At 39.2% G+C, this 14,767-nt stretch overlaps 1 protein-coding gene across 1 annotated transcript in view; it reads left to right on the top strand.

The window, feature by feature from the left end:
* The window catches only part of Lrp1b (LDL receptor related protein 1B), a 1,617,914-nt gene that overhangs the window by 869,704 nt on the left and 733,443 nt on the right, over positions 1 to 14,767 (top strand). The window contains exon 21 of the mRNA XM_059258831.1: positions 11,857 to 12,039. Within this exon, the coding sequence (XP_059114814.1) occupies positions 11,857 to 12,039 (183 nt within the window). The remainder of the gene's footprint in view (positions 1 to 11,856; positions 12,040 to 14,767) is intronic.

Raw genomic sequence — 14,767 nt, 5'->3', positions numbered from 1 at the left:
AGGAGCTGATGCAGAGGCCATGGAGGGGAGCTGCTTACTGGCTTGCTTCCTATGGCTTGCTCAGCCTGCTTTCATATAGAACCCAGAACCAACAGCCCAGGGATGGCACCACCCACAGTGGGCTGGGCCCTCCCCCATTGATCACTAAAGAAAAAATGCCTTACAGCTGGATCTCAAAGAGGCATTTCCTCAGCTGAGGCTCCTTCCTCTGATGACTCTAGCTTGTGTCAAGTTGACACACAAAATTGCACAGTACAATGTCCCCCTATCTCATCAAACATAGTCTTCTGCAAATAGCATCATCCTTAAAGATAAAGTTAGAAAATACTTTTCCTCCAATTTTTTTTTTGTAGTGAACATTTTCCTAAAATAAGATAGGCAAATTTGTGGGAGCCTGTTTTCAGGTTCCTCGTGGCTTTACCCAGCAGGTCCACATAGAGAGGATGATTAGGACCACAGGCCTGAGTGCAGGTGTCTGAGATGGTCTGCACTTGGCTGTGCTGGGGGGAGGTCTTTTGCTCCACCCCTTGGTATCTCTATAAATACCCTGGGGCAGAGACAGTCAGGGCTGTTGGAAAAGGTTCCAGGCCCTCTCGAGGCTATCCTTTATTTTCTATCTGTTTATCTCGCAATATAAATCCTTCTATCTAATATTTCCTGCTGCTTGCACTCAAGAAAACTCTGGGGAGCTGTGAGGTTGGTGGGTAAATGCCCCATACAAATTTGTAAGACAATATTTAAATTTCAAGTGGAAAATATATGGGTGCAATTTATGTTAATTAATTAATTAATATTTTATATATACCTGTGAAGTTGATAAATTTCACCAATGATTGGAAAGTTGGATTTCTCAGTTATTTACAAAGTGAATTCTGCAGTTTAGTGCACTCCAGTCACGTTTTGTTTATTTATTAGCTTATCACCTCTACTCTATTGAGATTCTGTGTGAAATATTTATGGTAGAGTTATTTTTAATATGAATTTTATATGAAGTAGCCCAATATTTTCTATAGATTTAATATCAGTATTCTTTTAACTGTCTAGGGGAATAGTTTTTTAAAGTGGATTACAAGTTTTGTCTCATGTTTTTGAGTGTGATTATGTCTATGTGTTAACATAAAAGCAATGTGTTTGTGTCTGGGCATCTACACATTCCTTTCAATACTTTCCTATTCAGCCCTTTTAACTGATACAAACAATAAATGTATCAAAATTTGAAATCTTTATCTTATTTCCCCTTAGTATTAAATGGTCTTGATAAGCACATCACACATTATATTAAGTGAATCTCCCTTGATCACTGTATTTGAGGGTTTAGAAGGCACTTGTTTTGCTTTAAAACAAAGTATCAAACCTGTGTCCTGAAATGATGTGAAGGTGATCAGGAGAAAAAGGAGGTAAAAGGAATATGGCAAGAAGACCAGCAAATGCACCAGACCTTGGCCTTGTATCAGTCACCAAGGCCCAGTGAATAGGTGAATATGTGTCAGTTAGTTTACAAGAGACTTTATTGCTAGTTCATGGTGTCATAAATCAGGTTGCACTCAATTAGAAATGGGTCACACAATACACAGGAAAGGTAGACCCCACCCAGTACAGACCAAGGATGAGCACAGGCATCCCAGGATCTGAGAGCAAAATCAAGAGACAGAGACAGAGAGAGAACATTCTTATGGAAAAACTAAGCTCCCCTGAGGTACAAACAAGCTAAGTCTTTCTCTATCTGTTGATAAGTAAGGTGAGGCGACTATTTGCTATGGACTGGCTTCTGTGATGGAGAAAAGTATCTAGAAAGTAAGTCTTGAACAATTGCCTTCCATTGGTGAAGGAATATTTAATACATAATGGTTAATCAAAAATCAAAGAAAAAAAAAAAAAAGCAAGCCCAGGCAGAATAATATGTGACACACGGAGTGCAACAAGCTAGGTGCTCAGGCAGCATAGTGCTGTATTCTTTTTAAAGTAGCGAACAATGGATAGCAAGCTAGGGCATAAAAACCATTAAACCAATTAAAAGATAACTCTCCAGACTGGACTCAAATTTTAAATTATTCATCATATTTCCAACCCTATACTCTCTTTCCTCTGAGAGTAAGGAAGACTTTAGCGTACTTACTAGGCCCAAGAATGAATATATATATATAATGTATATGTATGTATACATAATTGCAATTCCTCTCTGTTCTTCTAGAGTTGCTAGTCTTCCAACTGCAAATATTTAGTCACAGCGGATTCATTTAAATATTGAGATAAATTCTACCATCAGTTGCTACATTTCCTCCAGGGCTGTATATTTATTTATTTATCTACTAGATTTCCCAAATTGTATGCTTGGTTTAAATAGCTTCAGGGTAAAAAAATACAGTAAAATTCCATTAGTTAAAAATATAATAACCAGCATCAGCAACATGGAAACACAAGAGTAAAACAGCATGAGCGTGCACATAAACACATAGCCATAACCAGAGCACTCCACTGAGACAAGCACAGCACAAAGATGGACTGTGCCAAGCCCGGAAGCTGAGGAAGCTGAGACTCAGGGGAGTCACAGAGTTTGGAACTAATGTTAGAGCCGCCGCTGTGGGCTCTTCTGAGGGATGCTGCTCTTTCCACAGAGGAGAATCAGCAACTGTTAACAGAATCTGATTGTATTTGGCAAGAGAGTTAAAATGAATAAAATTCCAAACTCTGTCTAAAGCAAAGGAACTCAGGAATACCGAAGTGGCTGAGAATAGGTGTGGGCTCTTTTCAGGTTGTTTTAATGACGTGGGAAGAGAAAGCAGAGGAGGAATGAAAAAATGCAAATGTTTGTGTGTATTTGTGTTTACTAAGGCAAGTGATTCAGTATAAACCAGTGTTCAAGAAGATGAAATAGATGTATAAACGTGTGCATCTTGATTCTACACACACACACACACACACACACACATATATACACCCACTTTTACAAATAATAAAAGTTTCTTCCTATCTATTGTGTAAATATTCCTAAAGTTATCTACATGGAATGCCTATCCAATCAACAGAATCGAAGTGAGTATCTTTGTATTATTCCCTCTTTCCTTTCAGCTTAAATGTCAACATTTAGCATGACAGAAATGATTTTCTAGGTCTGGGCCCTGTCCACCTGCTTCTTTTTCCTCTCACTTCTGCTTGAACATTCCACACAGTTTTACTAATTGCGCTAGCTTTGCTTAAAAAAAAAAATAAATCTTTGAACCCCACTGATGTAAGTCAGTGGTAGAATGATTCTTAGCATGTGAGAATGTGTTCAATCTTGGGTACCTGAAGAGAGAAAGACCAAAGGAAAGAATCTTCCCTCCCACTTCCTTTTCCCTCTGGCCGATTTTTAAACAGGATTCAGAACTCCTGTTTTGTGTCTGTCATCGGAATGGCTCATGTGAGACCTCTAAAGCTAGGCTGGTTTTTTATCTGTCCTCGCAGCGCTTGCTCCTGCCACGAGCATTTATGATGTGGCTTGGCAACTGCACACTTATCTGGGTGTCCACCACCCTGTGAAATGTGTCCAGAAGCAGAAGCCGTGCTTGCTATTTGGATCTGGACAGTCCAACAACTGGTGTTATCTGACTCTGATTCAAGCCTCCAACTATCCATTTTTCCAAACAGTAGCCAGAGAAAATTCATTCACCATGTGAACTAAATTATGTTACCATTACTCCAGTGTTTCAAAATCACCAATACTGATATCACTGAATTTATCTTGCCATGTTCATTAATAAAGCCCACAAGAGTCTATCCCTAACCATTCAGATCTAACTTCACTCACCAACTCCTACTGCTTTGTGCTTCAAATTAACTCTTCCTTTAAGATCTTTCCTGTTCCTATTCTTTCTGCTTAAACTTTTTTCCCTTAAAGTTTTCATACCTTTCCCCCATCATTTTAGATTTGGCTCCTATGACTCATTTTGTAACTAAACTCTTAACTAGTTTTTTATAATCAAGTCAGTCTTTTCTGGCAAAAATGAGTGATAATTGTAATATATTTCCAGTTGGTTACCACCCTTTGGACAGAATTGGTGGAAATGGTCGAATCTAAATCTGTGCAGTAAAGTATATTCCCTTCAGGGATGATGTGGGCCTTCTAGAGTATTGCTTTTTTCCTTCCTACTTGGTGGCTTAAATGAACACTGAAGAAATAGCTACACACAAATTCCATAATGGTTGAGAGGGAAGGGCTCTATTCAAGACTTTTCCAACTTAGTACAGAGAATTTGTACCTGTGTTTTAGCACAGCATAATGGATCTACCTCATTCCAATCTGCCATCAATGACATTATCAGAATTCATTCATTTTACTTATCACATTTGTTACTTTTTCCATATATGTATTTTCCTGTGTATACAATAATTTATTATATTCCTACATATTTCCTTCTCTCCTGATACATAGGCCATGGGCATCACTATCTACAGTTTCTGATGCCTTAAATATTTCTATATTTTTTTTAAGCTTTTAAAAGAAGCATTTATTTGTAGTATGTGCATTACAGGAAACACAACACAAGAAGCCAAGAACAGCCCCCTAGTCACAAGCAGCTCAGCTGATGTGTCCTTCTAGATGCTGCAAGTGTACACACATTTAGGGAATTGAGATTATACAGTATGTACCATGCTTTCCCCCACATTGTGAATATTCACCAACTAAAAACCCCACACTACAGGAGTATTTTGATAACCAAGAATACACCACGCTATCTCAATCTGTCAGACAAAATTGTAATCCTGTCTTCCTTGGCAACAAAAATTTCATAGAAGACAAAAATGGCAGCAGGCTTCTAGATAGAAGCACTGGCGAAGTTACAATTAAAACTGCATTCCTCAATGCTCAGCTTACAAGAAAACAAAGCCACAGACCACATGAAGTACAGCATTCCTAAGTTTATCATCAGATCTATATACTAAAATATGAGGAAGAAGGCGTGTTTCTGCCCAATAAACGTATTCCTATGGAGTAGCTGAAGATGCACCTATGGCAGGGCTTCTCAGATGTCAGTCTCAACACAGCACAGCACTGCACATCTCGCCCTGTGAGCCTCCCTCTGCCCCTCCACAGTCAGCCTAGCAACATGAATTAACTCACACTGTCCAGACATGGTTTAACAGTTCTATGCTCGAGAGGAACCTTTTCTGTCAATCTGTCAAGCTGTCCTTTTAACCATATGCTCTCCTTTAGGGCATTTATGGATTTCAGATGTTGTGGAATCAACTTTGTGCACAAGAAACACAAGTATCTTCCCAGAAATGCACATATGGATCCCTGGGTACAGTTGTAACAGTTTTCTAGATGTGGTGGTCCTAGCAAAGAGCTCTTCCCTCATCCATGCTCTTCTCTGCACAACTCCAGTTTGGGATGATTCTAGTGAGGGTATTACAAAGGTCACCCCCAGAAGACAGCCCTTCCAAAAGACTAGCAGGACATTTATGGTGACTATCTTGCTACTTCTAACATCCTTTGGGCACTGAGACTTATCCTCTAACACTTGGCAACATTAACTGAAATGCACACCGGAACAATGGCTAGACATCCGGGAATCAACCAACAGGCACAGTACCTTACTCTGCACTATTCTTTCCCCTACCCACCTCCACCATCTGGAACAGTACCTGCTCAAAGACCAAGTTTAACAATCCCATTCCCCCAGTGTAACCATTCCTATGAAATAACAACCCTTAAAAAGTATTGGTAACCCTCTATTTTTACCATGTTGTGTATTTTTTACATTTATGAATTAGCATATGCATGTGGGCACATGCATGCCACTGTGCTTGTATGGAGGCTAAAAGACAATTTGTAAATCAGTTTTCTCCTTTTATCATATGGATCCTGGAGATTAAAGTCAGGTCCACCAGCTGGGTGGCAAGTGCCTTTACCTGCTGAGCCACCCTACCAGTCCATTATGCACATTTTCTTACTATTTTGAGACAAAGTCTGTGTAGCCCTGGCTGGCCTGGAACTCGCAAGGTTTACCTGCCTCAGTCTAGGATTAAAGGCATGCATTACCACAGCAAGTCTATTATGCATTTAAAAGTCTAAAGACTAGATGTCAATAACATTCAGTTTCCCCAGCATATGCACAGTGCAGTACAGTAAAGAAACTGTACAAACCTAACAGACTTATATAGCAACGTTCCGGTCTAGAACCTCTCCCATCTCTCTTAACCCAAGGGTCAGGTTTATGTAACTGTCATGTTTTTGTGGGGATATTAACAATGTCACTTCCTAAGTGTTTTGCCCTATGAATTTTAATACAACTTTAAACCATGTCTTTTCACTAACTCCACTTTGTCACACACTGGCAGCCTCTTTACCATATAGGAAGACTAGGCACTACATATGTGGACTTGTCTATCTTCTGTATACATGATATATCACAAAATAAGACACACATAAAAGGGACAATGGCTAATCTTGCATTACCAAAACTTACATTAGTATTACTCCCTTCATATGCTTTCTTTCTTCCCCCCTCCCAAACCAGCACAAGTCTGTGTTGCTCAGAACTGGTTTTATCATTCCATTTCCCAAAGACAGCATTTCACCACGAGTTTAAACGAGAGTCTACAACATGTATTAGTTACTACATCTACCTTTAACATACTTTGTGCACTTCTAAACACCTAGAAGGACTAGATGTTTCAGATGAGGACATAAATTTGTCCCCTATATACACAGTAGTGTGGAAACCACACACATGTAACAATGGTTAGATCTCAAAAGTGTCTTCTGCTGAGAGCATTCTGGTCTCGTCCTTTTTTTTCTCCAGCCTCTCCCCTGTACCACATGACATGGGCACCCGTCACTTGGATACTTTCACAACTCTCTTCAGAAGACAACCTTGCTGTGAACTTTAACAGAGTATACAGGATGTGTTAGTTCACTAACTCTACATTTGTCATATGTTGGCAACCTCTTGAACACCTAGAAACTAGAGATCATAAAATGAGGACTCGTTTGTCCACTCTACACTATATACAGAACAGCAACATTAAATGAAGTGTATCTACCACACGGGGTGACTGGTAAGCTAAAGGTGTCTAGCAAACTAAGGGAATCTTTTTGCAGTTTCTTCCCTCCCACCTCCTCAATCCACTGAACAAGTTACAGCTAGTGCACTGTTCTCAGAGGTGGGTTAACTATTCTAAACATAGTATCTCCAGTTTTTCAAAAACTATTTACACAAAATAGTATTCTACTACTTCTACTTTTAAATGTATCAAGCACTTTTAAATATGTAGAAAGACTAGGGATTTCATTAAGACCTTATCTGCTATTCACACTGCACTGGTAAATAACTGTTTGCAAAGCAAAGGTTATTATCTGAGGTATCTTCTAAACACAACCCTCTGGGCTTTGACGACCCACTTTCTTCCTCCTCTCTGCCTTCAAACCAGTAGACAAATACAGGTATATGTAATGCTTAGAAATAGCTGAACAAATTCATATCCCCAAATCATTTACAGAACAATCTTTCCTATAAATTTTAACAGGGTACACAATGTGTTAATTTTACTTTGTCATAGACTGGCAACCTCTGTAACATCTAGAGACTAAAAGCTGAAGATTTCACAGATCTGTCCATTATTTACAGTATACACCCAGCAACACAAAACGCAAATTTACAGAAATGGTGTCTGAAAGGTCCCATATAAACACTAGCACATGACTGCGCTGCCTCCCAGTACTTCCTCCAAACCACTGAGCAAGTACAGGCAGTACTGCTCACAGAGGGGTTCAAATTCTACTCCCAAAAGGCAGCGTATCATGAATTTTAGCAAAAAGATATTTACAAAGTGATTATTTTACTACCTCTACATTTAACATACGTTGGGCACTTCTAAACATCTAGATAGACCAGATGTTTCAAGTAAGGACTGTTGTCCACTATGTACACCGCAGTCCAGTAAACGGCACACATGTAACAAGGGTAATAAAATTTTTTAACACAAAAAGAAAAATTTTAACACAAAAAGTACAAAATATATTGTTCTACTACCTCTACTTTGTCATACACTGGCAACCTCTTTAACATCTAGAGTGACTAGATGTTGTAAGTTAGGACTCCTCTGTCCTTTACATGTACTATGTACACAGCAAAGCCAAACACAATGGTACAGTGGATTCTTTTCCACCCATGGAGCACAATGGCTTGAGCTCTGCGTGTCCTTCTCCCTTCTCCCGGGAGCCAGGGCCCAAACACAATGTGGTCAACTCAGGAGGGGTGTGGCTATTCCTCCCCAAATAACATTTCAAATAAATCCTAACAAAAACGTATTTACACAATGTGTTGTTTCGCTACTTATAAAATACGTCAGGCACTTTAGAGCATCTAGAAAGATATTTCCAAAAAATACTTGGCATTGTCAAACACACACACACACACACATACACACACACACACACACACACACACACACACACACACACACACACACGGGTGGGGGTCAGGAATGAATAAAATGCATACACAATACAATAGTTAGAACATCAAAAAAAGGTGACGTCTTCACACGACCAATCTGGCTCTGGACCTCTTCTTCCTCCGGCTGGCTGGGTCCTCTAACTACTGAACAAACAAGGACGAGTGTTGCTCCTGGGTCTTTCTAGAGGTGGCCTAAACAATTCCTTTTCAAAGTCACTTCTAGAAGACACGTCTACGATGTTTTCAAAGACGACTGGGTACACACCTGATTTCCGATTTCCTACCTCTACTTTACCCTGCATCGGCAATCTCTACAGCTAGATGTCCAGATTTAGCCAAAGGTCTCTCTAAAAGGGTCGGGGATAAGGTTGAGAGCAGCTTTTTCATATTATGTACAAGGCCTTCTACCGGCGGCGGGTAAATCTTCGCCTGCATTGCCTAGGGCCGCATGCGATGTCACGTCCCGGCTTCTCGGGGCGGGAGGAGGGCCCTGCGATCCTCTGCCGCTATGCGGGGCTCCGCTCACCTTCCTCCAGGACCGTCGAGGCCTCTGCTCATCCAGGTCTGGGGGTCGTCCACAGGGCGGTCTCCTCCCAGCGATGGCCCAGTGTTCCTGCGCAGACCCGCCGCCTCAGGCTGCAGAGGCCGGGAAGGACCGAGCTGGGCCTTCTGGTGGCCGTCGTTCTTTCCGCCGGGCCCGCCGGCAGCTGGAGAAGTCCTCGCAGGCCTGGCTGGGGCATCTCCACGGCCCGTCCTGGAGAGCAGGGCCCGGTGGAGTCGAGGAGGCCGTGCGCAGAGGTCGCCGCCATCGAGGAGCTTAGTCGGCGGGGGAAAGGGTAGCTGCAGGATCGCGGTCGGCCGGGCTGGTGGCTGCTGTCAGGGCTCAGGTTCCTGGGGTCCGCAGGACGGAGACTAGGCTGTTCCCGGGCCCCCGGGCTCACCCCGCACAGGCCGGAGGCCGCGGGGGTCCGGAGGAAGGAGGCCGCACTCCCTAGCTCGCCATGCTCTCCGCCGGAACTGACTTGGCAGTTCTCCCTATTTCTATATTTTTTTGCTGGCTGGCCACCAGCTGAGGGAGTAACCCTAGGAACTGTCTGAGGCAATATAGAGTTTACAGATCTTTTCATTAAAAAGCTAACTTCTCCCGTGACCTTATAGAAGAGTAAAATAAATGTTAAATTTTATTAGAAAAATCAGACTGAATTTTAGTAAATTAAATATGAAAAGGAAATGAGTTTTCATATTCTTCTTGATTTCTGTATGAACCAATTTCATTTTATCTTTGAGCCTCTTCATAACCAAAGCCCTTCTAGAATGGTGTCTTCAAAATGGTATGGTGATAAAGAGGGCAGAGAAGTCACTGCTGCAGATGTTATCACTGATATTTATTATCTACGTGCCTTTTTGAAAATTAATGTTTTGTGTTTTTCTAAGAACTGTCATTTAGTCAATTATTTGTTTTGTTTAACAAAGTAAAATGAAGCAGATGAATGATTCATTTCCATTCAGGGCTTTAGCCAGCCCGCCATAGTTACTGTGCAGTATAGAGTTGGGACTCCGTAATGAAGCATGGGAGACATAATGGGTAGGAGTAAAACAAATGTTGAAAAACGTGGAAAGTATTATCTTTTCTTGAGAGTCAAAAGTGCTGAGTAGCTTATAGGTTGAGGGGAGCATTTGATATTTAATGACATAAACTATTACATATAAGTCCAGTTTCATAAAACTGTAATACTTAACCATGAGATTTCTTAATAGAAGATACAGTTTATTTTGGCTGTTTTGTTTTTCATAGAAATTCAGTCTCTCATAAAGCCAAAGACAATATTAGGTAAAGTGTATACAAGAAGGTAGTGGATGCTGGGGAAAATAATGAGACATAGAGCAGGATTCACACGTGAAAAATGTATGTCCGAGCATACTTAAGGGAACTATTCTGCCATGCTAGGTTGACTCTCCATGCTACACTGAATTTTCCATTCCTAAGTTTGTAAATGACTATAATTTAATTGTTTGTAGTAACCTTTAGATGTTACAATAGCCTACAGAGTTTAGATTAGTAAAGTTACAAAAAAGTAGGAAAAAACCTATAGAGGAAATCCCATCTGTATTTAAATGTGGAGACTGGAATCCCTGTTCTGTACTACCTTGACTATTGTCCTTGCTTTAACAGACACTTTTCTTGCCTCTGCACTGTTAACATTTACTCCTCCAGCAATTCTTTGGAAGCCACACCAAGCCTTCCCTAGTCTTAATTAATTCACTTGAAAATTCTTAAATAAAACAAAAAAACCTTACCCATTTATACCACAAGGGGAAGCAACAGCAAACACTATAGTTAAAATACTTATTTACAAACATCAAATGTGGTCCTCACAGTAGCACTTCCAGGTGGGCAAAAGGACATCTGAAGGTACTGGTAGTAGCTTTAGTGACATCAGAATTTTGGTCTTAAGTGAGTCTATTACTAAAATCCTCACTTTAGATCATTAACAAGCCAAGAAATTAAGTAGGGGAGTAACTGTCAGCACAGGCAAATTAAATGATCTTTGCAGATATGCAATTAATTCATTACATTAAAACTTCAGTCACATATACATGTGAATATATTTATTTTAGAACAGTGCTGGGGAATATTGGTTAATATACTCATGATATTAACTATTTTGAAACTTTAAAAAATTGATTATACTTGCATTGTTCAGTTGTTATAGTGTAAGATATGTCTATGCCCTGATGTTTATATTCCCTTATTCTTCGTGATACTTAATTTACATTTTATCAACAGGCTGGACAGTAGTGTATCTGGGTATTATATGCACTACTTTCAGTAACAGAATTTGAACACATACTATGTTATTAAATTCACCCCTAAAATTTTCTGTTGTGATTGTAGAAATGAAATCTTGCATCTTGGAGCTGTTTTCCTTATTGTGTACGTTTCTTTGCTTTCAAATTCTCGGTTACTATTTTCTAAAGGTTTTCTTAGTCACAAAGTGCTTATTATTTCATTGGTTGTTTTTTTTTTTCTTGGTAATTTGAAAGAAGTTACTCCAGGAATGTCAAAAATCAAGCAAAATCTCAATAGAAGATTTTGTTTACATGACTTGGAGAAAGTGCTTCAAAGACAGTATCTGAAGGTACTAATTAAGACAACAGTCAGACATCCACACAATCTCTTTACTCATTTAGCTAAACCTTTAGGAAATCTGCCAGAGACAGCAAATATTTCTTCTTTTAATTATTAATGTTTGTAAAGTAGATTTGAAATGCTTGAGCATTTCATAGCTGTTACAGTAAAATATATAATTTCTCTAGTATAATAATGTTACCCAAAGAGATTATTATTTTAAAAATGACAGTAAAAATCACAATTTCTCTCCTATCTTGCCCCATTTTCTCCTTCCTCATTAAGACGTTCACTCTCCGGCTGGCTGCGCTGGGAATGAATTTCAGTGCCGCCCTGATGGAAACTGCATCCCGGACCTGTGGCGCTGTGATGGAGAAAAAGATTGTGAAGATGGCAGTGACGAAAAGGGCTGTAACGGGACCGTCCGACTGTGTGACCACAAAACCAAGTTTTCCTGCAGGAGTACAGGTGAGCACCGTGAACACCCAGGGAGCAGAACCCGTCAGCGCAGGCTCCATCTGTAGCTCATCTCTGAAAAGCATTCTTCGTCTTTGGTAGATAAGCTCACATTATCTGCGTAATACTAGTAAGGTATCTGTCAGAAGCATTATGGGTCAGACACCATCCTATCAATGTTTTCTTTATGAACTCATGGAGGAAACAGAAGTATTTAACTTGCTAAGAATTACGGAGACTGAATAGCAGAATTAAAACCTGACATCAGTGTATTTGGGTTCAGAATTTGTAATTGAATCTCAGGGTCAAAGAGGCATGTGCTAGCCCACACTCAGTAATTCTGTAAATAAAATCCTCCCCAAATGCCAGTTGGGAGAGTGGGAAACACATGTTAATTTACATCTACTTTCCTAGATTTCATTGCCATTGCTTGGCTCCTGCTAAGTGTTTGCCATTTGAATCTGATTATTTTAAGAGTCATTGGCTATACTGTTATTTTCCATAAAGGTGTCTTTATGACATTTCCAGTTTTTCTTACTTACAGAGAGTTCCTCTTGAGATCCCACTGACTTATTTCTCTTTCCATGCCAGATGGTGAGATAAAGTTAAGGAAAGAATGAATGCATTATATTTTATTTAGCTGTGAAATCAACCATTGAAAGAATTTCCGATAGGTTTCATAATATCATTTCCTGTGGGTTTCACAATATATTCTTGAGTCACCCTAGAATTTCTCTCTATTGCTTGTGGGTGGCTTAACCATGAACTTTCAGCTTTCCTCTTTTTTTCTGTATTCCAAGCAAGAAAGGGAGTAGAACAGCTGTCTGCGAACAGAATGGGAAGGTTATGGCTGATGGCCTTTTGAAGACAATGAGCCTTGTGTTTCTTCCCCAGGCATGCCACATTTATCACACTGAAACACTGAAATCAAAAGAAATATTTGCTTTATCATAGTTGTATAAAAACAGGTTCTCCTATGGCCTATTCGTGTTGAAGATGCCATGATTCCCAACTAGTAACTCTCCAAACAATATTTCTTTATATATTATTTTTTTATTTTTATGTTTTTGAGAATTTCTTATATGAGTACTGGATTTATATAATCCTCTCAACTCTCTTTGCAATCTGTCTTATGATCTTCAACTCCAACCATTTCAAATTAATGACCTCTTTATTCTTTAATTGTTACCATTGTTAATTGTGTCTCTTAATGTGTATAACCTATATAAATACAACCTGCTGGGTCTATATATTGTTACTCACGCATATATAATTTTAGGGCTGAGCATTTGGTGCAGGATAATCAATTAGGGACTTTGGCCCTGAATCTCTCATTCTTAACACTCATTAATTACCTGTAGCTCTTCATCTAGGGAAGGGGCAGTGTGAAATTTCCTCCATCTGCATTGGAATATCAAGTGGTGTTGCCATTATACTGGTTTTGTTTAGGCAGCCATATTGTTAAGATTTTATAGGTCCAGCCCGCACAAAGGATATGTGGCCCAAACAAAGCCTTTGTTTGGACGTGGTCCTGGCAGATTATACTCAGGATAGCTGATGAGTTTGGGTATATACACAGGATTTGCAATAGAGACAAAACCCAAGGATTGAGATCTAACAATATTTTTCATAATTTTGTGACCCTTTAACTGTTACATGTTAAAAATACTGATTTGATGAATATTGGTTAGAAAAAACATAGATTTTTAGGTTCAGAAATTATTTTTGGAGTATTCAAAAATTTACAGATGACTTTTTATCAAATATATGGAATGAAGGTCTTCTTAAACAACTTTTATTCAACAAACTAATTCTGGTGCTAAAGAGCCAATTTCTAGACTCAGATCAATTAACATAATTCAAAGCAATCTCATGGCTGACATATGGTCATAGTAGTCTTTCATATGTATAGGAATTAGACACTGGAAAATGTGTGAAAGCCAGACATAAACTGATGTGGAGTAACCCAAAGTTTAAATTAGTTGAGTGTGCTATTTAAATTTAGAAAACTTAGATGTGACTCATAAGTTAAGCTGTTATTTCTCCATAAAGAATGATAAAGGTGAGCATCATAAATAATAGTAATAGCAGCTCAGAAAAGGAGGAATGGCTGAGCAAAGTGTGGCCAATGGCTTTAACAGTGAAGTTGGTTATGAGGTCTAAGATTCTATAGATCAGTACATTAACTAATACAACCAACTGTGCACTTCCAAGTAGCTGATAGAGAGAATGTTAAATTTCCCCAACACAAAATAATTATTAGGTCTGTAGTATTGAATATGCCACTTAGTATAATCTGCACATTAAGAATTGTATACATTTATTAAAATAGAGTGCTATATTCCCTAAATACATATAATTCTTGTGCATCTATTTTAAAAATTGTTAATAATTTGTGAAAGAGCATCATCCAGACCAGTGCTGGCCTTACAAGTATGAAGACCTGACTTAGAGTCTGGGAACACATGGAAAAAATTATAAACATGATGGCACACAATTGCAATCCAGTACTGAGGAGATAGAGATGGGCAGGTACCTGCCGTGCCTTGCTTACATGGTGAGTTACAAGTCAGTGAGAGACAATGGAGACAATGCCTTCTTTAAAAGATGGATTTGGGCTGAGAAATTACATCTAAGGTTATTTGACTTATACACACACACATATACACACACACTACAATTTATTTAAAAAGAGCTAAATAGCAGTGTAAATTTTTAGCTATGAAGTCAGTAAAAATGG

The sequence above is a fragment of the Peromyscus eremicus genome, chromosome 4 (genome assembly GCF_949786415.1).
Source record: "Peromyscus eremicus chromosome 4, PerEre_H2_v1, whole genome shotgun sequence".
Lineage (NCBI taxonomy): Eukaryota > Metazoa > Chordata > Mammalia > Rodentia > Cricetidae > Peromyscus > Peromyscus eremicus.
Note: the sequence above shows the minus strand (reverse complement) of the source record. Positions and strands in the feature narration are given on the sequence as shown.